General features: G+C 46.7%; 1 protein-coding gene across 2 annotated transcripts in view; it reads left to right on the forward strand.

The window, feature by feature from the left end:
- The window catches only part of Gnpat (glyceronephosphate O-acyltransferase), a 28879-nt gene extending 6766 nt beyond the window's left edge, over nucleotides 1-22113 (forward strand). Inside the window, exons 2-16 of one of the 2 annotated variants that reach the window (XM_038312469.1) lie at nucleotides 169-351; nucleotides 3370-3546; nucleotides 4276-4405; nucleotides 8232-8359; nucleotides 8718-8793; nucleotides 9599-9750; nucleotides 9866-9996; nucleotides 11477-11700; nucleotides 15046-15288; nucleotides 17362-17441; nucleotides 17975-18115; nucleotides 18983-19082; nucleotides 19160-19253; nucleotides 20157-20218; nucleotides 21855-22113. In XM_038312469.1, coding sequence (XP_038168397.1) covers nucleotides 169-351; nucleotides 3370-3546; nucleotides 4276-4405; nucleotides 8232-8359; nucleotides 8718-8793; nucleotides 9599-9750; nucleotides 9866-9996; nucleotides 11477-11700; nucleotides 15046-15288; nucleotides 17362-17441; nucleotides 17975-18115; nucleotides 18983-19082; nucleotides 19160-19253; nucleotides 20157-20218; nucleotides 21855-21898 — 1965 coding nt within the window. In that variant the 3' untranslated portion in view covers nucleotides 21899-22113. Of the gene's footprint in view, nucleotides 1-168; nucleotides 352-3340; nucleotides 3547-4275; nucleotides 4406-8231; nucleotides 8360-8717; nucleotides 8794-9598; nucleotides 9751-9865; nucleotides 9997-11476; nucleotides 11701-15045; nucleotides 15289-17361; nucleotides 17442-17974; nucleotides 18116-18982; nucleotides 19083-19159; nucleotides 19254-20156; nucleotides 20219-21854 lie in introns of those variants that run through there. The other variant, XM_038312470.1, reaches the window with a different exon arrangement.
- The last annotated feature ends 2586 nt before the right edge of the window (nucleotides 22114-24699 follow it).

Consider the following 24699-nt stretch of genomic DNA (forward strand, 5'->3'; position numbering starts at 1 on the left):
AGCTTACTGATCATGGTATTGACAGTTTTTTCTCTGTCTAGGACTCTACTAGACAGAGAATACTCTTGCTTGGGTGTTGTGAGGTAAACATTTGGGTGGAGGGAAACCTGAGTAATCTGCCCTCTCCCCATAGGTGCTCCTCACTTTCTTCTGTTTCCTTCTTCACAGAAAGAGCTCAAAAAGTGGGATGAGTTTGAAGATATCTTAGAGGAGAGGAGGCATGCCAGTGACTTGAAATTTGCCATGAAGTGCTACACACCCCCCTTGTATAGGGGAGTCATCCCCTGCAAGCCAAGTGATATCAAGTCCATTGTTCTCAATTCTGAAGAGATGCACTATGTCATTAAGCAGGTAAGAACAGCCAACCTCCTCCACTGTAAGTGGGTCCTTCTTGTTTCCCTGAACTTACTTTATTATCTCAAATACACTTTTAGGTTTAGCTCCATGACACTCAAATGTATGCTGTCATTTTGTTAAGACTAGAAGGCCAGCCCGGGAGTAGCATGGCGTCAACAGCTTAGTAAAGTATGAGACACAACTTACTGGTGAAGAGCCCACAATTTGAGGGTGCTAATTAGTTATGAGCAAAGCTGGTTTGGTGTAGGGCGTAAGGAAGGTTTTGGTTTTTTAACACTTACTGACAGAAAGAAACTCCAGGTCTTCCTAGTGAAGGGGGTAGAGAGAGTTCTCAGTTGAACAGATCACACCAGCCCTCCATGTGAACACATTCTGAGAAGCTCCGAGGACTCCCAGGCCTGGCTTCTTCTGCGTCAGTTGCTTCATTATGTTGGGTTCAGGATCCTGTAGCAGTAGCTTTTCAAGAAGCTCACACTTTGGGAGCCATGGCTTGTTTTCAGAACAGGAGGTCCAAGAGAATGCTGAAAGTGGTTCAGTCTGACAGCGGAGGCAGAAAGGGTGGGAAATGCAGTGAGCTCCAGGGGTGAGTAGGCTCAACAGGGGCTTGGAAGCCACAGGGAAGGACTAGCTATTGTCTCCACAGTGCCACGCCCTTAGGTGCTCAGATGGAGTGTGCTGTGCAGATTGGGTGCAGGAGTACTGTTCTGGTTTTAACTTTAGATGTGTACTTTGACCCATGTCCTTAATCCCTGTGCTTTGGTTGGCCTCTGACATCACAGAGATGCTATCAGCTCTCCGTGGTTAGGCCTATTTCATGATGGAAGGCAAGTTTCCCCTTTAGTTGGCACTCAGGAACAGGACTGTAGAGGCCCCAAGGCATTTTTGCAATAAGTTAACTCCAGTCGGTCATGGCTATGTTCTCAGATATGCATCATCCTGTGGCAACACCAGAGGATCCTTACATGACACTTGGGAGCACAGTCTGCATGTGCCTCAGTTAGGTATTATTCATATATGGTGGAGCCTATTGCTTCTTGATCCATTGAACAAAACACAAAATGAAATCAGCAAGAAAGAAGATGATTCTGTCTCTCCTGATTAAATATTTGGTGCCTGAGTGTGTTCCTAGGGAAGCAGCATACTGCTGCTTGTGTTGTTTTGATTTGTTTTCTCTGCCGTGCTAGGAATGGAACCCAGGACTCCTTACAAGGTAGGGTAGGCAAATGCCCTACACCTGAGCGGCATCCCTAGTCCCATGCATGCAATTTTTTTTAATGTGCATGGGAAGAGACTTTGAGACAGAGTCTCATGTAGCTCAGATTGATCTTTAGTCATCTTGTTTCAGCCTCTTCTCTGCTGAGATTCCAGGTATGCATCACTACCCTGACTTAAAGTAACTTTCCTTCATATATAGGTGGGTGTAGCTTAATACTAGTGTACATAGTAACTCTTTTTTTTTTTTTTTTTTTTTTTTTTGCAGCGTGAGGTTGGATATTTATTTAGTGGGTTATGGAAGGGAAGGGGAGGAGAGAGAAGAGCAGAGAAGGGAAAGAGAAAGAAACAGAAGGGGGAAGAGGTATGGTAACTCTTACAAGTGTACTTATATAGTACACATATATAAGTAGGTGTGTGCTTGAATGATAAATAGTATACTATAGTAAGTACATGTGCCAGTAGCATGATTATTTATCATTAAGCATTGCATGTTAGGCACAATTATTGGGGTTGTGCTTCTATAGGCTGGCGGTTCTGTGGGTTGCCACACACTTGAATAATGTTAGCTATGACTCCATGCGAGCTGTGGTAGCACTGGGTGATGGGAAGTTTCCAGCACCATTGCAGTCTTACGGAATTGTTGTCATAGATGCCTGTGGTTAGTCACTGATCCCAGTCCTCTTCAGTATGTAATCTGGAGCCTACGCTGTCCTCCTCCTTGTGACCATAGTCTCAGTGCCTCTTGTTGGTGGACATTCAGTAAACCTCTCTGAACTGAGGAGTGAAGGAGCATGCCTTGGCCTGTTCACAGAGACGGACGCAGTGCGGCTGGGGCATGGCCCAGCTCTTCTCAGCTATGATTCCTTTTCTTCTGTCTCCCCATCCTCCTCCCCTTCCTGATTTCAAACTCCAAAAGTAAGCTCCCACTTCTTGTTGTTCTTTTCCCTTGGTTGGTTGGATTTGTTTATGAGCCAGTTTTTCAAGCTTGCCTGGAACTCATTTTGTAGCTCAGGTGGGCCTCAAGCTCTTCTGCTTCCACTCCTAATTGTAGGAATGTCAGATTTGAATGACCACTCCTGGCCCAGAAAAGCAATTGTTTTGTTTGTGTGTTTGTGTTGCTTTGGTTTGCATTGTTTTTGTTTTGCTTGAACTTTCACCTGCCTGTTGTCACACCTTTACGCTGCTCTGGCTTCTCCCTCTCTCCTCTGCCTCCTGTTCATTTCATCCTTAGGTGACTCTGGCTGGTGTTAGGCTCTTTGTTTGAAATAACCTGTTGAGTTAAGTGAAGAAGCATTGTAAGAGGTGATAGTTGGCCAGCACTTCCTTCCTGGGCTGTAAAACTGAGGACAGATAAGGAATAGATAAGGGATGTGGCAACACTGTTCTCCCGTGCGAGTGTGTGTGTACACGAGTGTGTGTCTACCTTGGTTGCCATTTCTCAGGAGCCATGTGCATTCTCTTTGAATTTCTAGCCTTTAAACCTGCTTAAATAGAATCATTTTTCACTGAACACAGTGGTGTACCCCTTTAGTCCTGGCAGTCAGTAGGAGGAGGTGGGAGGATAATGAATTCAAGGCCAGCCTGTGCTTTGTAAAGAAACTTTGCCTAAAGCAGGAAAAAGAATAATATAACATCACTTATCTACTGTGTTAGTGAGTTGGGTCAGATCTAATCAAGAGCACACACTGTCTTCTGAGTTAGTCATAGGCCCGGGTTGGAATTAATCACATTGGTTTGAGTGAAAGGAGCTCTGGTTTCTGTTTTTCAGAATTCACCCCTGCTCTGCCTTCCTTTCAGCTTTCCAGGGAGTCCCTCACATCTGCCGATGCCCTCCGAGAGGAAGCCAGGGAGATCCTGGAGGAAATGAGTCACAGACTGCGCATGGGAGCCATCCGCTTCTTTGCCTTTGTCCTGAGCAAAATCTTTAAACAGATTTTCTCAAAGGTGTGTGTGAATGAAGAAGGCATTCAAAAGGTGAGGATTGCTGGTACAGATATTCTTGTCCTCATCCTGTGCTATCATCGATTTTGAGACATCCCACTCGGACTGAATGCTGAGGGAGGGTTGTCAGACATCCGCTGTGGGCCCAGGGGCATGCTATCTGCAGCTTGTCCTTTTAATGTCAGACGTACAGACTTCTAACTTAGTCATGTAAGACTTGGAGACCACATGAGTGTCACATGTTCATGGGTTACAGTAGTAATAGAAGGAATCTTTGTGCTCGTTCAGATTCCTCTTCCACATTTCCATTATCATCTTCTATGCTGTGTGATTTTCCCATGCACAGATGTTCTCTTAGGATATGGTGGTCAAGGTCAGTTAACTGGGTTATCACTCATGTGGTTAAATGAGCTTACTGCCAGCTCATCACTTGCCCCAGTTATATTCTGTGTTGCTTCCCTGCTTCCTTAGATATCTTTATATATTTGACTTATTTATGGATAGGATCTGTAGCTCATACTGACCTTGAACTCCCCATGTATCCAAGGATGACCTTGAATTTCTGATCCTTCTACCTTCATTTCCCAGATATCCCAAATGCTTAGCTAACAAGCAGGCACTACCTCAGCCTCTCAGGTTCTAGGATTGCAGGTGTGAGCCACCATGCTCAGCCATGATTTACCTTTCTGTTTTTTCTGATTTAAGCTGCGATTTTAGTGACGTGACAACTGAAATTCTTGAAAATCTGACATTTTTTTCAAGCTACAACGAGCTGTCCAGGAGCACCCTGTAGTCCTGCTGCCCAGTCATCGGAGCTACATTGACTTCCTCATGCTGTCTTTTGTTCTGTACAACTATGATCTACCTGTGCCAGTTATTGCAGCGGGAATGGGTGCGTGCATAGTCTTCATCCGTGTTTAAACTGTCGACCTTCCCATCCACTAGAATGATAGTAAGAGGACTAAAGAATGTGAAGAGTACCAACAACAGCTTTTCTGGGTGTCAGTCTCCCATGGTGTGGTGGCCCAGTCTGGACCCTGTACTGTGCAGTCCCATGACTGAGCAGACATGGAGAGGCATCTGTGCACATGGGATTCTTTGGCTTAGTTTTGAGAAGAGAGGCTATCCCACTTTGTCATATTTCCTGCTTTTTAAAATTTTGATAATATATAGTTCTAGTGATCATTCTAGATCACAAATAGATACGGCTTTTAAAAAAGATTATCAGTTTTGGTAAAATACATATAACATGAAGTCCTGACTAGTTTAAGTGTGCAATTTAAGAGGCACTGAGTGCATTTATATTGTTGCAGCTGTGTTGTTCCCATCTGCCCCAGAACCCTTCACATCTTGCAGGACTGACACTTACTAACCAGTGACTGTGCTTTGTTTTTCTCCCCCCAGAGGCAGCCACCGTTCTACCCCTGGCCCTGCATACACACTCTGCATACTTCATACACTTAATTGCAGTATACACCCTCCTGTGACTGACCGATCTCATTTCGCATGGTGACCTCAGTGTTGTAGCTTGTCTGAATTCCCTTCCCTTTCAAGGCTGAGTAACCATCCGTTGTATGGACATGCCACATTAATTTGTCCTGTAACCTGTCCACGGACACTTTAGTTGCTTCTGTCGCTTGGTTATTTCAGGTAACACTGTGTCTTAGTTAGGCTTACTATTGCTGTGATGAAACAAAACAAGCTGGGGAAGAAATGGTTTATTTTGTTCACACTTCCATGTAGCAGTTCATTATAAAAAGCTCTGAGGGAAGGAGCTCAAACAAGGCCAGGAACCTGGTGGCAGGAGCTGATGGAGGGGTGCTGCTTACTGGCTTGCTCCCCTGTCTTTGCTCAGCCTGCTTTCTTATACAAACCAGGATTGTTGAAATAACCAGGCTAGCTAAAGGATACAACAATTATATTTTTATTTATTAAAAGGGGAAAACTCACGAAACAGGAAACAAATCCAAGCGCAGCAATGTCCTGCGGGCAGGAGTGGCGCAGAGAGAGAGGGAGAGAGAGAGGGAGAGGGAGAGGGAGGGAGGGAGGGAGAGAAAGAGAGAGAGAGAGAGAGAGAGAGAGAGAGAGAGAGAGAGAGAGAGCGTGCAAGAGCGCGCAAGAGCATGAACACCTTACCTGGGCTCCACCTCTTAAAGATTATTGGCTAACAAGGTTTTCCCCATCACAGGATCACCAGCCCACAATGGGCCAGGCCTTTGCACATTAATAACTAATTAAGAAAATGCTCTACAATTGAACCTTATGGATGCATTTTCTCAGTTGAGGTTCCTTCCTTTCAGATGATTCTAGCTTGTGTCAAACCGGCTAGGACAGACTGTTATGAATGTGGGATTTAAAAATATTTATTTTTGTATTTTGGCACTGGGACTAGAACCTAAGACTTCAGGCATGCTAGGCAAGCCCCCTACTGTAAATGCTGTTTCAGCAACTGCTATGAACACGGGATATGTGTATTAGTCAGGTCTTCTAAGCTGTGATAAACACCGTGATCATAAACAACCTGGAGAGGACAGGGTTTATTCTGCTTATGCTTCCACATCACAGTATGTCACTGTGAGAAGCAGCAATAGAGAGCACATCAAAACCATAACAAACCATGCCATACCCACAAAGAAGCAAGGGAGTCAGGGCATGGACCTGGAGGCAGGAGCTGGTGCAGAGGCTGTGGAGGGGTGCTGCTTCCTCAATAGAACCCATGACCACCAGCCCTGGAGTAGTACTGCCCACCACATAAGTGGTTAATCAAGAAAATGGCCTACAGATTTGCACACAGCAATCTGATGGGAACGGTTTTTCAATTCAGAGTCCTCTTCCCAGAAAACTCTAGCTTCTGTCAAGTGGACAGAAGACAACTGAACAGTACAAATATCTGATCCCTCAATCAGTACATCGCTGGTCATGTGGGAGCTTTTTTGAGTCCCACTATACTGTTTTCTCTTGTATCTACACTGGTCTGTGTTCTCAGCAGTGGTGCACAGAAGTGAGATCCACGTCTCCCCCAGGACTTGCCATGCACACCTTTTGTTTCTTCAGGAGTCACCATCTCCGTGGGTGTGGCATGGTTCATTTCTCAGTGATGCTGAGTTCCCATTCATGTGCTTTCAACCATCACTGGGGTGTTTGATTTGAGGAGGGTTGTTTGAATTTTGAGATGGGATCTATATTGCCCTGACTGGTCTTGCATTTCTCAGCTCTAGTGATTCTCCTGCCTCAGCTTTCCAGATGCTAGGTGCATCTGGTCCCTATGGAGATGTCTTTAGGTTGTTACCTTTTTGTCAGTGAACTGTGGGAGCCCTGTGGCCTGAGCACTTGCCAATAGATACAGGATTGGCCAGCTCATCCCCATTCACTGGTCCCCTGTCATCCTGCTGACTGTGTCCTTTGATGCACAAAAGTTGTGTTTCAATAGAGTCCAAGGAATCTGTGTGTTCATTTGTCCCCTGCATATTTAGTGTCAACCAAGAAGTCATTACCAAATTCGGTGTCATGAAATTTTTCTCTGATACCCAACTGAAAGTTTCATAATTTGATACCTCCACTTGGTTCTTTGAGCCACATGGTTGATTTTTGTACTGCTACAGAGTTCATGTCTCACAACTGACACTGGTTGTGTGCTGGATAAGCACTGTCACTCCAAACCACAGTGCTGTGGCTGTGTGTCCACGCTTTTATAGGATTCCTCATTGAGTCTGTACTGCACTGGTTCCTCTCACAGTCTCTAGGAAAGTAGGGTTCCAGTGTTAATAAATGTAGTGACTCAGGTTAAAGCTATGGGGACTTGCATGCCTTAAAAAGTGCTTTCTTCTCAGCAGACAGTGAGGAAGTGATTTGAAAACTAGGGAAAATGAAAACTAGTTAAACTACCGGAGGACCCTTGCCTTTTTATAGACCTGCTTTGTAACCCATTTCCTTAAAACTAGGTTGATATTTTCACTTGGTAGTGGAGAGCCGGAGCTCCAGAGTATGCGAGCACATGCCACTCACCAGTTTCAGAGCATGGCCGTGGATACTGGCCTCTGGCATTGTTGTCATGCTGCTGGCATTGCCTTTGTCCCTTGTGGCTTATAAATATGGTAACAAGAGAGGTACGAGATAACCGCCCAGCAGACTTCTGGCTCAGAGTCTCTCACATAATCCTACTAGATGGCTTTGTTTTCATTTTTATTTTTGTGTGTATGTGTTGTATGCATGTGTGTACATGTGTGAGGATACACATGCATATATGTGCTCGTGAGTGCATGTATGAGCATGCGTAAGCATGTGGGGGAGGGTGCAGAGGTTGCCACTGAAATGGGGGGGGGGATGTAGGCCAGAGGTTGACATTGAGTGTCTTCTTCTATTGGTAACCTTATTTGTAGAGTCAGGGTTTCACTGAACCTGGAGCGCACTGATTCGGCTAGACCAACTGGCCAGTTAGGTGTAGAGATCTTGTCACTGCCTCCTTACCCAGCACTGGAGTGCGGTGTATGCTGGCATGTTCTGCTTGGCACACCGGTGCTGGGACTTAGAGTCAAGTCCTCAGTGCTTGCAGGGCTTTCCCCTGAGCCATCTCCCCAGCACCTTTCTGCTCCTTTCCTGGAGTTAATCTCACAAGTGTTAACTACTGCTGTCACGGGGCTCATGTCTTGTTCATGAACTTCTCAACAGTGTTTACATCTAGATCTTTGTTCCCATCTTACCTCTTCCTTGTGTTTTAGATTTCCTGGGAATGAAATTGGTCGGTGAGCTACTCAGAATGTCTGGGGCCTTCTTCATGCGGCGCACCTTTGGTGGAAATAAACTGTACTGGGCTGTGTTCTCCGAATATGTGAAGACCATGCTACGGGTAAATGCAGGCACTTGGACCTGGAGCTGCAAAGCTGTCTGGCTCTTGGCTTCAGAATAGATCCCTAGCTGTCTGTCTTTCCCCTTCGAGGAGCACACCCACTCCCAGTGGTCCCTCATCTGAGAGGTGGCCTTGTTTAAGTTGCTGTGAGCAGGTGTTTGTTTAAAGGACAGAGGGCACTTGGGATTAGGCATCAGAAGAAGCCCTTTCTTAGGCTGGGATGTGGTTTAGTGGCATGAGAGGTCGTAGGTTCAGTCCCAGAGCACACACGGGTGGGAGCGGGGAAGGACACAAAGGAGGCCTGTGTTATTCTGAGAGTAGACAATGGGTTGTGTATCTGTTGTGTTCTCTTTTAAAGAATGGTTATGCTCCTGTTGAATTTTTCCTCGAAGGGACAAGGAGTCGCTCAGCCAAGACCTTGACTCCTAAATTTGGTAGGTCCCTTGTGTATTAGAAGCATATTAACCCCCAGACCTCAGATGTGGTGTCACTGTAACTACCAAGTAGAACTAGATACTTCTTTGACAAGATGCTGTTTTCTTTGTAAATAGAGCTGTTTCCTTAGGTTTAGCTGGTTTTGGACTTTGGATGTCTTTTTTGTTCTGGCTGGGAATGGGATAGGGCAGAAGCATAGAGAATCAAAGCACTGGGTACATATAGCAAGAGCAGACCCTGCTGTCATCACTAAGGGAGTTTGGGGACTCGCTTGGAAACATGGATTGTGGTTGTAATCTTCATATGCATACATACATGATTTGATTTGTTTCTCACTGAGTAGCCCATGCTGGCCTGGAACTCACTGTGTAGCTTCAGCTGGCCTCAGATTTGCTGCCATCCTCCTGCCTCAGCTTCCTGCGTGCTGAGATGATGGGTGTGAACTGCCATGCCCGGTGCTCTGTTTGGCTGGGGTGAATTAGTGAGAGGCAGAAGCTCAGGTGGTGCGAGTGTGATTTTGGAAGGCTGGCTGTGTATGTTGCTGGTCTGACTTCCTGAATGGATTATTTCTCCTTTCATTGTGGGACCAGTAACAAGACTGAGCACCAGCTGGGCAGTGACAGATTTTATTCTTGTCCAAGAATGGGAGATGTTGGGGACAGGTTTAGGATTCGCCTTCTCCACCCTGCGGGCGGAGGCTGTAGGTACAGTGCAGAAGGAGGGAGGGAGCTGATGTATTGTGTGTGAGCCTTGTGTTCCCTGCTCTTCACTACCATGGTACAGTGTTTCTCACTGTGTTCACAGGTCTTCTGAATATTGTGATGGAACCGTTTTTTAAAAGAGAAGTTTTTGATACCTACTTTGTTCCCATTAGCATCAGTTATGATAAAATATTGGAAGAAACTCTGTATGCCTGTGAGCTCCTAGGAGTTCCTAAGCCGAAGGAGTCTACCACTGTAAGTGCGGCGAGGCAACTTGGTTTTCTTTGAGGGTAGAGAACACCCTGGCTCACACGTCCACTCATTTACAGATGTGCTCCTGTTTTCTTTCTCCCTCTTGTGATGCCACCAGGGGTTGTTGAAAGCTAGACGGATTCTCTCTGAGAACTTTGGAAGCATCCATGTATACTTTGGAGATCCTGTGTCACTGCGCTCTCTAGCTGCAGGACGGCTCAGTCGGAACACATATAACTTGGTGCCAAGGTGCAAGGCCTGTGTTTTAATACCTGACACAGAAATGAGAAGGAAAACCTACAAGTGTGAATCAGGACTCTTGAGCTGACGGCCTCTGAGACCAAACCTTGGCTTACCTGAGCTCTGCTAGCAAACCGCTAGGGAAGCTCTGGCTTTACATGTTCATCAGTGGAGCACTGCAGTTAAAGAACCTCATGTTCGAAGCCAGCGTGGTGGGGCATGTCTATAATACCAGCTCTCAGGAGGTGGAGGCAGGAGGATCAGGAATTGAAGGTTATCTTCAGCTACATAGCAAGTTTGAGACCAGCCTGGTTTATATGAGACCCTGTCTCGAATAGCAAACAAACCCAAAGAACTGTCTGCTGCACCTCCTTGGGGTCCGACCTCACAGTGGGGAGAAACAGCACCATTGTTAAGAAGCTCATGCACGGGGACTGTGGACACGACCACAGGCCAGCTGATGTGTCTGGAGCACTGCTTTAGACCCTAGGAAGGAGTCCAGAGTAGCAGTGGACAGGATAGCACCCTGTTTTCAGACACACCAGGTTCTCTGAGGGTTCAGGGCACAGCTGAGCGCTTGTATTTTTCTTTCAAGTAGATTAGTTGTCTTATTTTGTATGTTTGTGGGTACATGCAGGTTGTCACTTTACCCACTGAGCCCTCCCACCATCCCAAGCCTTTGTGTTTACTTAGAGGAGTCCCCAGTGGAGTTGGGCAGACACACCCTCTTCCCAGCAGCTCCCCAGCAGTGAGGCGCCTGGTCAGCAGCCTCACCTTAACTCCAGCAGATGTTAGCCATGCACTGCACAGAGCCCTGGCCAGTTATTCCAGTGCAGGACAGCCTCTTCTGGCTGTCACCTTCCCTTGAACTACCTTTCCTTAGCTGTTTGTGGAACCCCTGCTGACATCTTTTGCAGCCAGCTGTCAGAGCAAATGGGCTAGTTCTCAGGGCTGGTGAGATGGCTCAGTGGTTAAGAGCACTGACTGCTCCTCCAGAGGACCCGGGTTCAATTCCCAGCACCCACATGGCAGCTTGCAGCTGTCTGTAGCTCCAATTCAAGAGAATCTGACATCATTATACCAATGCGCATGAAATAAAGTTCAATAAAGTTTTGTTTTTTTTTTAAATGGGCTAGTTCTCCGGGGTCTGCAGCTTCCCAGAAGGATCAGTGTAAGTGGTGACCACGTGGCTATTGCAGTACAGACCCATGGTCCAAGCAGCTGTGCTTGTAGCACTGATGTGTTCTGTTTATAAAGTAAGAGAGGGGCTTTTGTTTTTGTTTTTCTAATTACCTAGAACTGAGAGTTAATGTTTCTGTTTAATTTCCGTTGCCTACTCTGGAGACATGGAGAGGTCACACTGTGAAGCTAGGGAGTGCTGCCAGTGTGTGGTCTGAGTACGGTTGGCAGGAGCATGGCACGCCCTCCAGTGGGGCCCTCTCCCACCCGAGTGGGTAGCTGACCTGTAACCTCTATGCCCTCCTTTCAGATACATCCCTCAGAAACAGTCCGAGGATGTGCATGCCTTTGTCACTGAAGTCGCCTATAGGATGCAGCTTCTGCAAATTGAAAACCTGGTTCTGAACCCATGGCTTCTGGTAGTTGCCATTCTACTTCAAAACCAGTTATCCATGGACTTTGACACCCTGGTGGAGAAGACACTGTGGCTAAAGGGCTTGACCCAGGTGTTTGGAGGGTTACTGCTTTGGCCTGGTACGTATATGGGATACATGTCTTTCACAGAGCAGCCTTTGCATTTCCTAATTTGAAGCCCAGGGAGGGGTCTGCTTGAGAGTAATTGCTGTGTGTTGGTTCACTCTTGAGACTGAGCCTCCAGGACCACAGTGCCATTTCCTTGGCAGCTGCAGACCAGAGAAGATTGACAACAGGTGTTTTCACTTTTGCTTCATTGTTTGAGACCCGGTCTTCCCCCGACTGTGGAGCTGGCTGTTGGGAATATTGTTTGAAGCTGTGTTACTATTGTTTGAGACCCGGTCTTCCCCCGACTGTGGAGCTGGCTGTTGGGAATATTGTTTGAAGCTGTGTTACTATTGTTTGAGACCCGGTCTTCCCCCGACTGTGGAGCTGGCTGTTGGGAATATTGTTTGAAGCTGTGTTACTATTGTTTGAGACCCAGTCTTCCCCCGACTGTGGAGCTGGCTGTTGGGAATATTGTTTGAAGCTGTGTTACTATTGTTTGAGACCCGGTCTTCCCCCGACTGTGGAGCTGGCTGTTGGGAATATTGTTTGAAGCTGTGTTACTATTGTTTGAGACCCGGTATTCCGCTGACTGTGGAGCAGGCTGTTGGGAATATTGTTTGAAGGTGTGTTACTATTATTTTACATTGCATTTGTTCAACTCTGGAGCTGCGATACTTTACCTGTCTCAGACACCTGTTGGCCTAATAAAGCTCAGAATGGCCAATAGTGAGGCAGGAGAAAGGACAGGCAGGGCTGGCAGGCAGCGAGATTATATAGAAGGAGAAAACTGGGAGAAGAGGTTAGGAGGAGTTGTAGCCTGATAAGGAGGAGGATGTCAGGGCCAGCCACACAGCTACACAGCCATACACGGAATGAGAGTCAGATTTAAAGAAGAGAACAGGGATACACAGAGGCAGAGGGGTAGACAGGATGGTATGAATGAAGGAAGTGGGCAAGAACAGCCGAGCTAAAGCCGGATGTCTGTAACTAAGAATAAGCCTCGTGTGATTCATTTGGGAACTGCATGACAGGCCCCCCAAAAGAGTCCAAAGAGCATAAAAATGTCATATTACTAAATCTGGCCGATTTGACTAGACTGGCTAGGCAGCAAGCCTAAAGATTTTCTTATCCTTGCTTCCCCTTTAGACTCAGCTGGGATTACAGGTGTGTTTTGCTTCTTCTGATTTTTATGTAGATTCTAGGAATCAAATGCATGTTTTGCTTTACTGACTAAGCCATCTTCAAAGCCTCAAAATTTTGTTCTTTTGAGGCAGGGTCTCATTGTATAGCTCAGGCTGACCTAGAACTCACTGTATAGCCCAGGTTCATCTCAGACTTGGAACAGTTTGGGATTACATGCATACCCAGCAGAGCTGCAGTACCCAGGGAGTGTACAGTTTGCTACAGTGTAGTTAGTTGCTTCTAAAATTCTTGCTGGGGAATGGGAGGTGTTGAGTCACTTTACCTATGTTCCGGGGTTGAGCTGACGTTCACTGAGTGACGCGAGCCTTACTCACTGACCCCCGGCCCCGGTGTTGGTTTTGTTTCAGTACGGGGACTGAACCTAAGGCCTGTGTGCTCTGTGCACTGAGCTGTGTCCTCAGTCCTCTTTATCTTACTGAGCTTGTAGCCCGGCTGCTTCTGGTATGCAGCTAAGGGCTTTCTCTAACTCTCTGATACTAGTTCAGTGAGCAAGCATGGTGGTGCATGCCTGTCATCTCAACACTCAGGAGGTGGAAGCAGGAGATCAAGAGTCCAAGGGCAACCATGACTACATGAGACCACATCTTTATTAAAAAAAAAAGAGAAGAAGAAGAAGAACTGGGTGGTGGTGGTACACGCCTTTAATCCCCAGCACTTGAGAGAAAGAGGCAAGCAGATCTCTGTGAGTTCTAGAACAGCCAGGGCTACACAGAAAAACCCTGTCTTTTAATTAAAAAGAAGAAGACGAAGACGAAAAAGCTAGGCGTAGTTATGCACACCTCTTAATTCCAGCATTCCAGAAAGACGGGCAAGCAGATCTCTGTGAGTTCCATCCAGCCTAGTCTACTTTCAAGTTATAGGATAACCAGTGCTATATGACGAGACCCGTCTCAAAAAAAGAAAAAAAAAAAAAAAAGAAGAAGAAGAAGAGGAACAGCTCAGTAGATCAGTAAAAACTTCACTGGAAGGCCAGGGAGGCTCAGTGACTAAAGGTGTGTGCCACACAAGCTTGGCACAACTTGGATAACTTGTATTCAACCCACAGAACCAGGTAAACAGCTGGGCAAGGTTGTTTGCATCTGTAATCCCAGCATGCTTACCATTAAGATGAGAGGAGGAGGAGACAGGAGAATGGGCTATAGGCCCGGCAGCAGGAAGGACGCTCAGCACTTAGGAGCACTTGGAGTACACAGTGCAGAGTAAGAGACCAGAAGAGAAACCTGGGGCTGGAAGGATGTTAGAGGTTTAGAGCGTTTGCTGCTCTCACAGAGGATCCAGCTCAGTTCCTACCACCCAAATGGTGGCTTACAACCATCTGTCACTCTAGTTCCAAGGGCTCACACCCTCTCTTCTAGCCTCCTCGGGTACTGCACCCATGTGGTTTGCTTATATGCAGGTAAAATACTCATACACTTAAAAATAAATATTGTTTAAAATGTAGAGAGAGCTTGCCTCAAAACTAAGAAGAAAAGAGCTGACTCCCAAGGGGCTGGAGAGATGGCTCAGAGCTTAAGAGCACTGGCTCTTCTTTCAGAGGATCTGGGTTCAAATTCCAGCATCCATATGGCAGCTCACAACTGTCTGTAACTCCAGACCCAGAGGATCTGATACCTTCACACCAACACACATGAAATAAAGTTAAATGAATTATTAAAAAAAAAAAAGCTGACTCCCAAAAGTTGTCCCCTGATCTTTGCACACACACCCGTCACTGGAGTTACTCACTGTGTTGTGAACTTGGGGGTTTGGGGACAGGAGCCTGTGACAGTAATTAGTGTAAATTGAAAATCACAGGTCCTGTAGCTAGAGTGTAACCCCTGGTTCCTGTAGGGTAGGGCACTGGGTGTTGGAGCTAGTGCAGGGGTCAGTGGAGTAAGCCTGAGCGCTGGGACACAACACAGGTTGATCTTCAGAAGGTGGGGGCAGAGTGGAGCTTAGCTCATGGATGAGGGAGGAGTGGTGGGACAGGAGTTGGCATTGAGTGACCCACAGATAGTGTGGGCATGTTAGTTGGCTTTTCAGTTTGGGACAGAAGGAAGGTATGTTTGATCATATAAGTCTGCTGCTTTGACTTTACTTCCCATAGATTCTGGGAAGTGTGGTAGAATTGGACGCTGCCTTCTCATTAAGTTCACTCTGCTGTTCTCTCTGTAGATAACCAGCTTCCTGAGGAAGTGGTCCAATCCAGCATCCTCCTGCACTCCAACCTGGCCAGCCTTGTCAAAGGCCGGGTGGTTCTGAAAGTGGACCTTGAAGGCTCAGAAATGGTCAGAGGAGTTGTGCTCCACCACATCACCTTCCTCATGTGCTCGGCCTACAAGAACCAGCTGCTCAACGTTTTTGTCCGTCCTTCCTTAGTGGCTGTAGCCTTGCAGATGACTCCTGGGTTCAGGAAAGGTAACTTTTAGGAGCATGGCCCTGAATTTCAAGAACCAGCTGCTCAACGTTTTTGTCCGTCCTTCCTTAGTGGCTGTAGCCTTGCAGATGACTCCTGGGTTCAGGAAAGGTAACTTTTAGGAGCATGGCCCTGAATTTCCAAAGAGGCCTGGCCCTCTAGTGCCAGAAAGGGAGCAGTGTTAAGCCCCCTCTGTTCTAATAAGGAGGCTGCCCTGCCTGCCTACAGGTCTAGAGTTGGAAAGTATAACAACTTGTGGCTTAGCCCCGACTACTCAGAAGGTTGAGGCAGGAGTAGCTTCCAGGAGTTTAGAGCCAGCCTGGCCTATGTAGCAAAATATAGTTTCAGAGCAACAACAAAAGAGATGGGCCAGTGGTTAAGAGGATGTCTGATCTTCCAGAGGAGCCAAGGTAGGTTGCCATTACCAGTGTTGGGCAGCTTAAAACTGCCAACAACTGTAGTTCCAGGGATGCCAACACCCTCTTCTGCCCTCCATGGGCACCTGCATATGCAGGGCATATACACACGTATGCATATGAATAACATGAAAATAAATTTTTAAGAGGAAAAATAAAACTTGAGAACTGGAAAGACCTAGTGACTCCCTGATCTGCACTGTACCTTCGAACTAGGAAGATGGGTTAGTGGTTTGCTAGGCAAGCTTGATTGCTGAGTTGAGATTTTTTTTTTTTTTTTTTTTTTTTTTTTTGGTTTTTCGAGACAGGGTTTCCCTGTAGTTTCTAGAGCCTGTCCTGGAACTAGCTCTTGTAGACCAGGCTATCCTTGAACTCAGAGATCCGCCTGCCTCTGCCTCCCGAGTGCTGGGATTAAAGGCCTGCGCCACCACCGCCCGGCTGAGATTTTTTTTTAAAAAAAAAGATTTATTTATTATGTATACAGTGTTCTGGCATGTATGCTTACACACCAGAAGGGACCACCAGATTTTATTATAGATGGTTGTGAGCCACCATGTGGTTGCTGAGAATTGAACTCAGGACCTCTGGAAGGACAGCCAGGGCTCTTAACCTCTGAGCTATCTCTCCATTCCCCAAGTTGAGATTCTTAGAACTCATGTAAAAGGCTAGGTGTGGTAACATGTATATGAAGCCCAGCATTCCTATAAGTGAGACAGGAGACTTGCCCCTAAGCTTTCATACCAGCAATCAAGATAGGCTCTTGTGTCTGCAATGAGGTGGAAATCAAGAACCAATTCCTGAAAGTTGCCCTCTGATTTCCCATATGCGTGTTTGTGGCATATTTGTATCCTTAAACATATACACACAATAAACTAACACTAGCTGTGCCATATGTATGTGTGTGTGTGTGTATACATACATACATACACATATAATATATATTATATATATTATATACATTATATGCATATATATACATATACATACATATACATATATACATACATACATATATGTATGTGTGTGTGTGTGTGTGTGTGTGTGTACATATGGGTGATTAAGTCCAGAGAGCCCTGTAATTCCTAGAGAGGCTCTACATTGGGAACACCATTGCCCAGCTCCTGATCTGCTGCAGTTTCTGCTGGGACAGCCCTAGCAGAGGCAGATGGGACCCCACCACGATCACTGTACAGTGTACATGGTATTAGATCACACTGAGTTGAAATGAGTTATGTCTACCTGAGGGTCATGAGGCTCCACCCCAGAGAATCTCCTTCAGTCGGTCTTGGGGGCAAACCTTAGTGTGTGTATGAATAATTGGTGATTGACCTGGGTGTTCACGCAAAGTGCTAGATGACAATGAAGAAATGGTAGCTAGGAGAATGGGGGAAGCTGGGAAATGAGCCCCTTCCTTCTCTACTCAGAAGGAGGCCCTTCTGAGGAATTTCTAAGGGTGGTGGCATCAAACCTGTTTCTAGACTGAGGGATTTGAAGCCTTGTTTAAACTCTGCTGAGTGTAGTCTGTCCTTCAGATAAACTGTGTTGACTTGAGCTTCCTTGAAGGACTCAATTATTTCCTTGTTACCTGCATACACACACATTTGAAGGGCTATAAGATCTAAAGCAATGCCTTAATTTTGTGAACTGGGTTCTTTCCAGAGGATGTCTTCAGTTGCTTTTCCTTCCTACGCAACGTGTTTTCAGATGAGTTCATCTTCCTCCCAGAAAACACACTCAGGGTAAGTTCTGACCGCCAAGAGCAGGCAGGCCATAGTGCACGTTCCAGAAGTGACAGCTTAGGATCCCAGCATGCCTCTGCACAGCAGCACATTTTCTTTGAGAGTGGGCCTGCGGTGGGCCTGCCTGGCAGTGGGACAGCCGTGTAGTCTGTGGGTTTGCTGGTGTGGGCAGAGGCAGACAGACAGACGGTGCTCTAGGTTTCAGGGAGAGAGAAACGAGGCTGGCAGGGCTTGAATCTAACTCCACTTGGGGGATTTTCCGGATTTGCGATTACATCTAAGAAAGTGTTGCATTGTCAAGTGAAGAACATCTGTTGTGTGTGTATGTGTGTGTGTGCATCTGTCTGTGTGTCTGTCTGGGCCACAGCTTCACAAACGCTGTATATTTACATGTTTGAGCTTTGGCACTTGAGTGCTGGAACAAACGCTTCCAGCTTCAGTGCATAGTCAGGTGGCTCTGGGAGCTGTGGGACTAGTGACATTGAGGGTACGCGGACCATTATGTGTATGTGGTCTCCCCTGTCCCTCCCTAGGACTTTGAGGAAGGCTGTTACTTGCTGTGTAAAACTGAGGCTGTACAGATGGCTGGGAAGGACATCATCATCACAGACAAAGGGAACGCTGTGTTAGAATTTCTCATAGGGCTCTTTAAACCTTTTGTGGACTCATACCAGGTATGTGAAGTTGCAGATTCTGTGCACGCCCATATCAGTATCATAAGACTTTCTTCCTGAAATTACTTCTGGTGTGAAGGGTGATCATGTGCCAGGTTCCGTGTCTACTCAGGGACAAGCTGGGCCTGTCATAGGCTGCGGGTAGCACCCCTGTAAGCCCATGATTGCACTCAGAATTACAGCCATGCTTTGATTTCCTCTGTTCTTTGTATGGCTAGGTGTTGATCCATAGTGGTGAGTGCCCTCTGCTTTAATGTCACTGAACACTCATTCTGCTTTTGAGAAGAACAAGAGCAAGGTCCTGCTCAGACAACCCAGAAGAGGACACAGAGCTGGGTTCAGGCACTGCAGCAGGATTCTAGGGAGGGAGGGAGGGAATTTGAAAGGCAAATGATGGGGTGTGCAGGCATTTCAGAAGAGGCATCTGTGTCTTATAGGCCAGCTTTGAGCACCGTGATGGTGGGTGGACAGTGGGGACTGGGACTGTAAACCCAGAGGTGACCTTGTCCACCTCCTCCCACAAAGTCTAGCATGGGATGGGCACTTGATAAACTGGGAATCAGCCAATGCTTGAGCCTGCACTCTGCATTCAGAAAGAAAGACAGAGCCAAAAGCAGTAGGTCCTCTCTCCCTGGGCAACCCAAGACGTGAAACTGGAAGTGATTCTTGCAGTCAGCTGAGATGAGAAATTCCGCTCTTAACAAATGCCATTTCAAACTGTCCTTTTCTAGTTGTAAAAGCTGCTGACAATTAGACGTTGTAGACCGTGGAGGGAGTCATTGTTAGTGAGGGCAGTGTGACCACCGTGCTCTTGTGTTTGGCTACCTCTTTTCTCTGTTTTCTTTTCATTCTCCCTTGTGAAACCAGATACTTTCCAAATACCTCTTGCATGAAGAAGAGGACTGCTTTACTGAGAGACAGTACTTGGTTGCAGCTAGGAAGTTCACCAGTCAGCTTCTGGATCGAGGTCGGTCACATCTCTGCAGGGGTGGGGGGTTCTCAGCTGAGAACAGGAGTGATCGCTCGTCCTCTTCCTCTTTGCAGGTGCCTCTCAGTGTTATGACGCGCTGTCTTCTGACCTGCAGAAAAATGCCTTAGCAGCTTTCGTGAGACTTGGGGTGGTAGAAAAGAAGAAGGTGTAAGTACCAGGTGCTAATGGGGTCAGGAAGGAGTGACACTGAAGCCTGAGACCCAGGACAGAGGACACGCAGTGCGGTGCTTCCCATCTTCTTGCCTCAGGGTTAAATCAGCGCAAGTTTGGGGGAACCTGCACGTCACACAATTAAGAATATACTCTAGCCTAGGTTTGGTTTAACCTCAGACTGCATTTCCTAGATTAATTACAGAAGAAAGTGTAGGGTACCGTGTGTGGGTGTGTGCATGCACGTGTGTGGATGGAGAGAAACAGATCTAACTGAATCAGTATTCAGTGGTAAAGTTGAAGCCAAACTTAGTTGTATCTTATGTGATCAGAAGGAAGGTGTGTGTATGAGTGTCGTGTGTGTGTGTGTGTGTGTGTGTGTGTGTGTGTGTAGAGCAGTGCTTCTCAACCTTCCTATCACTGCAACCCTTTAATAGTTCCTCATGTTGTGCTGACCCCAACCATAAAATATTTTGTTGCTACTTCATAACTGCCATTTTGCTACTGCTGCGAGAGGTAATCAAATATCTGCTATTCGGACTCTGTGAAAGAATCACTCAATACCACCTCCCACTCTGCCTCCAGGGGTCGCAACCCACAGGTTGAGAACCACTGGTATAGCGTCTCCTGAATGAACCACTATCTTGATGCCAAACTCTCATAGTTGTGTATCTTGTGGTCAGAACAGAAGCAAGAAGCCTTTCAGCTACTTCCTACTGGGGCTGTGGTAGAGCACTGGCCTAGCATGTGTGAGGACCTGGATTTGGTCCCTAGGCCTGAAGGGGAGAAAAGCAAGCTTCATGACACAGGCCCGTAACATCCTGTGATAGAACGTAGAGTCAGGAAGAGGTGTGAGTGGCTGTCTGTCCCACACAGTAACCCAGCTTTCCTTCTCTGTAGAGATAACAGCATCGTGTTTAGTGTGAATGAGTCTGCCACAAGCAAATTAGAAGAAATGCTTGGTAAGTGCCGCTGTCATGGACACAGACCCGTGTTTCCTGCTGTGCAGACACTAGCATGTGCTGTGGCATGAGTATTCTTATCAGAAGGAGCAGCTGTAGATTCTAATATAAACAAGCTGAGTATAAGCCAGATTTTCCTTAAGGAAAAGTGCCAATCACAGCACTTGGGAGAAGAGCACATGGAGAACTGCCATGAGTACAAGGCCAGCTTTGGGCTACATAATGAGTACCTGGTCCTCCAGGGCAAGACCCTGTCTTAAAAAACAAAACAAACAGAGTAGAGGAGGGAAAAGGGGGGGAAAAACAAACAGATGGGGTTGGAGAGAACTGAGAAAGAAGATTTTAAAATGGTAAGGGTATCGCAACGCTATACACTGCCTACAGTTTTTAAAGAACAGACTTTTAAAGGCCAAAAGGGAAAGAAAAGAAGGTGCAGCAAAGTGTTCGGCAGGAAGACACAGAAACACAAAGAGGACGGTGCTCGCTTCCAGCACAGTCAGTTGCCTAGGCCTCGTCTGGACCAGCATTGGACCAGCATTCAGCCCTTTGTGTGCAGCTGTGTGTGTGTGTGTGTGTGTGTGTGTGTCGGGGTGGGGGGTGGCTGACTCTCTTCTGCCTCTGACTTTTGTTTTTCTTTTTTTTAATAAAAGCTTTTATTTTATCTATGTGGATATTTTTACCTGCATGTGTGTATATATACCACATGTGTGCAGTATCCACAAAGGCTAGAAGAGGACATTGGATTCCTTAGAACCAGGGAGCTGTTAAATTTCTGTAAGTGCAACAAATGTCCTTAACCACTGAGCCGCCTCTCCAGCTCTCTCCTTGTTTGTTCGTTTGGTTTTTTTGTTTTTTTTTTTTTAAATATTTAATTATTATGTATATAACATTCTGTCTGTGTGTGTGCCTGCAGGCCAGAAGAGGGCACCAGACTCCTTTACAGGTGGTTGTGAGCTACCATGTGGTTGCTGGGAATTGAACTCGGAACGTTTAGAAGAGCAGGCAATGCTCTTAACCTCCGAGCCATCTCTCCAGCTCCTCCCATTTGTTTGTTTTTGAGCCAGGGTATCTTTATGTAGCCCTGCCTGGCCTCAAACTCACTAAGTAGACTAGGCCAGCCTCAGGATCACAGAGATCTGCTTGCCTCTGCTCTGCCCCCTCCTCCTTGTGCTGGGAGTAAAGGTGTATGCTATCATACCTGGCCTTGTTTTTGTTTTCTGAGGCAAGGTCTTACACTGGATGCCTGGTTGATCTAGCCCTCACTATACTCACTCTGTAGCCCAGAGCGGCTTCAAACTCATAGCAATCCTGCCTCAGTTTTACGCATCTGCGGTGATGTTTTCTGTCCCTCTGAAGTCTGGGATACTCTGGGTGAGGATGTGTGGTGGATTCTTTCATCACACACTGACTGGTACAGAGTGGAGCTAAGAGCCCTCTGGATGCTGTAGGCTGAGAAAAAGGAACATCTCGAAAAGGCAGCCACTGGCTTTGTCAGGGTCAGTAGAATCCAGAGGAGCCAGCTGCGTGACGAGGAGGGTCTCAGCATCTGCAGCCTTGCAGAGTGGACCACAGCCCTACAGCAGCTGTCGCCACAAGCAAGACCGCCATTTCCTCATGAGCTGTTTCTTCATCTTAGGATGTAAGACGCCCATAGGAAAACCAGTCACTGCGAAACTTTAGTAATCATGAAGCGGTTCCACGTGACAGTCACAAAGGACTCACTGCCAGAGACGGACATAGAGAGGAGGATGTGCTTTCCGTCTCCGAGACCTTGTGAGCCGTCCTTCTGCCAAGAGGAGGAAATGATCAGTGAGAGCATCAGTGTGATCTTCTGACACAGTGACTGCTGGCGTTCATGTCAACCGTGTGTCTAAAATAAAAGCTTTTTGAAAACATTCTTGGAAAGCAGAGCTCAGGCCCCCACTCACTGCCATACAGTTTCCCACACATGCTCCACCTTCAGGCCAGCATGTGACGGATTGTACAGCAGCAGCTTTGGCCCCTCAGCTGTGCAGAAATACGCTGAGGAGGGGACCCAGGTGAGTGTTCACAGCCCAGCCTGGAGCTGGGAGCATGAGCATGACAGAGTTCTCTCCTGAGCTCCATGCGGGTCCCAGTCAAAACACAGGTGTATTAAGAACATTGTGTATGGTTGGTTACCTGTGGGCTGTGTGTGTTCATGTCTAGACTTAGGTCATATCTTTAAGACATTTTGTTTTAGAACAGCAGATCTTCCAAACTCTAAAAAGCAGCCCAGCTCAGTGCTCTTTGTCAGAGTATTCAATAACCTGTTCTTATTGAACAGCAAAAAATCATTTAGATTGGACACACTTCCTTCCATTGTAAGCATTTTGGATAAGAGACGCAACCTGTATCTTACATTTCTACCTTAATTAAGTTGACTCAAGTACAAATTCGACAGAAGTGTATAATAAACTATCTAGTTTAAATTTTATTCCCAGTAGTCTCATGAACAAGTGTGAACAACAAAGAAATGTTTACATGATGTGACATGAATATATGTGGAGAGAGGAGGAGTTTGAAGCGAGACAGGACAGCTCTGCAAGTTAGTCCCTCTGGAAGTGACCCCAACATCGGTGGACCTATGTCAGGGAGTGGGGCTGGGTAATAGAGGAAAAGACTACGGGTGTGTGCAGAGAGAATCGTGGTCTCACATAGGCCCTTGGGGGCTGCCAGAGCAGAAAGCAGGACCTGCCGATTTCTTGTACTCTGAGAGCTGAAGTCCAAGATGAAGGTGCATCCACAGCAGGTTCACCTTGGCTTTGGACATGACTGCTGACTCTCCATGGGACTCAGGAGAAAGTAGGCTGGATATGGTGGTACATGTTGTATTCCCAGCAGGATTCTCATCATGAGGAGCTCTCCCTCAGTATATGAATCTAGGCTACAGTTCAATCATCGGGGATAGGCATTTTAATGTAAGAACCAAGGAGGGGCCGGGCGGTGGTGGCGCACGCCTTTAATCCCAGCACTCGGGAGGCAGAGGCAGGCGGATCTCTGAGTTCGAGGCCAGCCTGGTCTATAAGAGCTAGTTCCAGGACAGGCTCTAGAAACTACAGGGAAACCCTGTCTCGAAAAAACAAAAACAAACAAACAAACAAAAAAAAAGAACCAAGGAGGGTCACTGAGAAGCCCAGTATGGTCCTTTCTCCTAATTCCCCAGGTGGTGCCTCTATTCCCAGGGCCTATGACAGCCACTGCTACACTGGCCCACAAGTGACAGACAAGCCCTATGGCAACATTTGCTGCTTTGAGAAGTTAAAGGGGATTCCCGCGTGTTGAATTGAGCAGGGCCATTGAACAGTGGTCCTGGCAATGGACTCTGGTGGGCAGATTACAGGTCCATCAGCCACTGTCAGCTGCCACACCTAAGCACAGTTCTGCTGACCTGAGCTGAGCTGTTCACCAGCCAGGTGCTGGCCTTGAACTCACCAGGTGGCTGAGGATGAATGAGCTTCAGGTCCTCCTGACTCCTCCTCAGTGCCGAGAAAGACTACAGGCACACACCACCATGCTGGTTTATACAGTGCTTCTGCAGTGCTGGGGATTGAACTCGGATCTTTGTGCACGCTAGGCAAGCACTGTACTACACCTTATCCCAGGCTCCTAAAAGGACTATTCAAAGTGTTTAAATCTGGGGCTGAAGAGTTCAGGTCCTGCCACCCACGTTGGGTGGCCTGTAACACATGCAACTCCAGCTCGGGGAGATCTGACACCCTCTTTTTGCTACAGAGATACATTCACATTTTTTTTTTAAGTGATGGAGCCTGGTGTGATAACACACTTTTTCCCAACACTCATAAGACTGAGGGAAGGGGATCTCTGTGAACTCAAGACCAGCCTGATCTATAGAGTTCCAGGCCAACCTAGGATTATGCAGGCCTTATCTAAAAAAGAAAAAAAATAAAATCTTACTACACATAAGGCTACTTTTATCACAAAATGAGTAATTACGATTATTGGAAACAAATTTTCCTGTGTTGTGGAGAATACATAACTTTCCTGATCATCAAATTTGGCAGTGTTTATCTAAATTAAGAAAGGATAGTTGTCTGGGATTTAGGCTGACATCACAGCAAAGGGACCAAGAAAGGCATCATGGACCTACTCTGGTACCTCCAGGAAAATGGTGTGGAAAATTGAAATCAGCCAGCACACCACGTTTACTAGATTCTTCGGTGGCAAGACCAAGCAGAAGAGACAGACTGTGGGCATCTGGCATCCTGGTTCCTGCATAAAAACAGTGGCCAGAGGGACTTAGACCTACAGTGCCATGCCGTGACACAGTCAGGTCTGCCACCAGAGACTGAAAAGCCAGTAGAAGCACTGCTATTGGAGATCTCTAGCTTATAATACATGGGTTAGCCGGGCGGTGGTGGCGCACGCCTTTAATCCCAGCACTCGGGAGGCAGAGACAGGTGGATCTCTGTGAGTTCGAGACCAGCCTGGTCTACAAGAGC

Source organism: Arvicola amphibius, chromosome 15 (assembly GCF_903992535.2).
Source record: "Arvicola amphibius chromosome 15, mArvAmp1.2, whole genome shotgun sequence".
Taxonomy (NCBI): Eukaryota; Metazoa; Chordata; class Mammalia; order Rodentia; family Cricetidae; genus Arvicola; species Arvicola amphibius.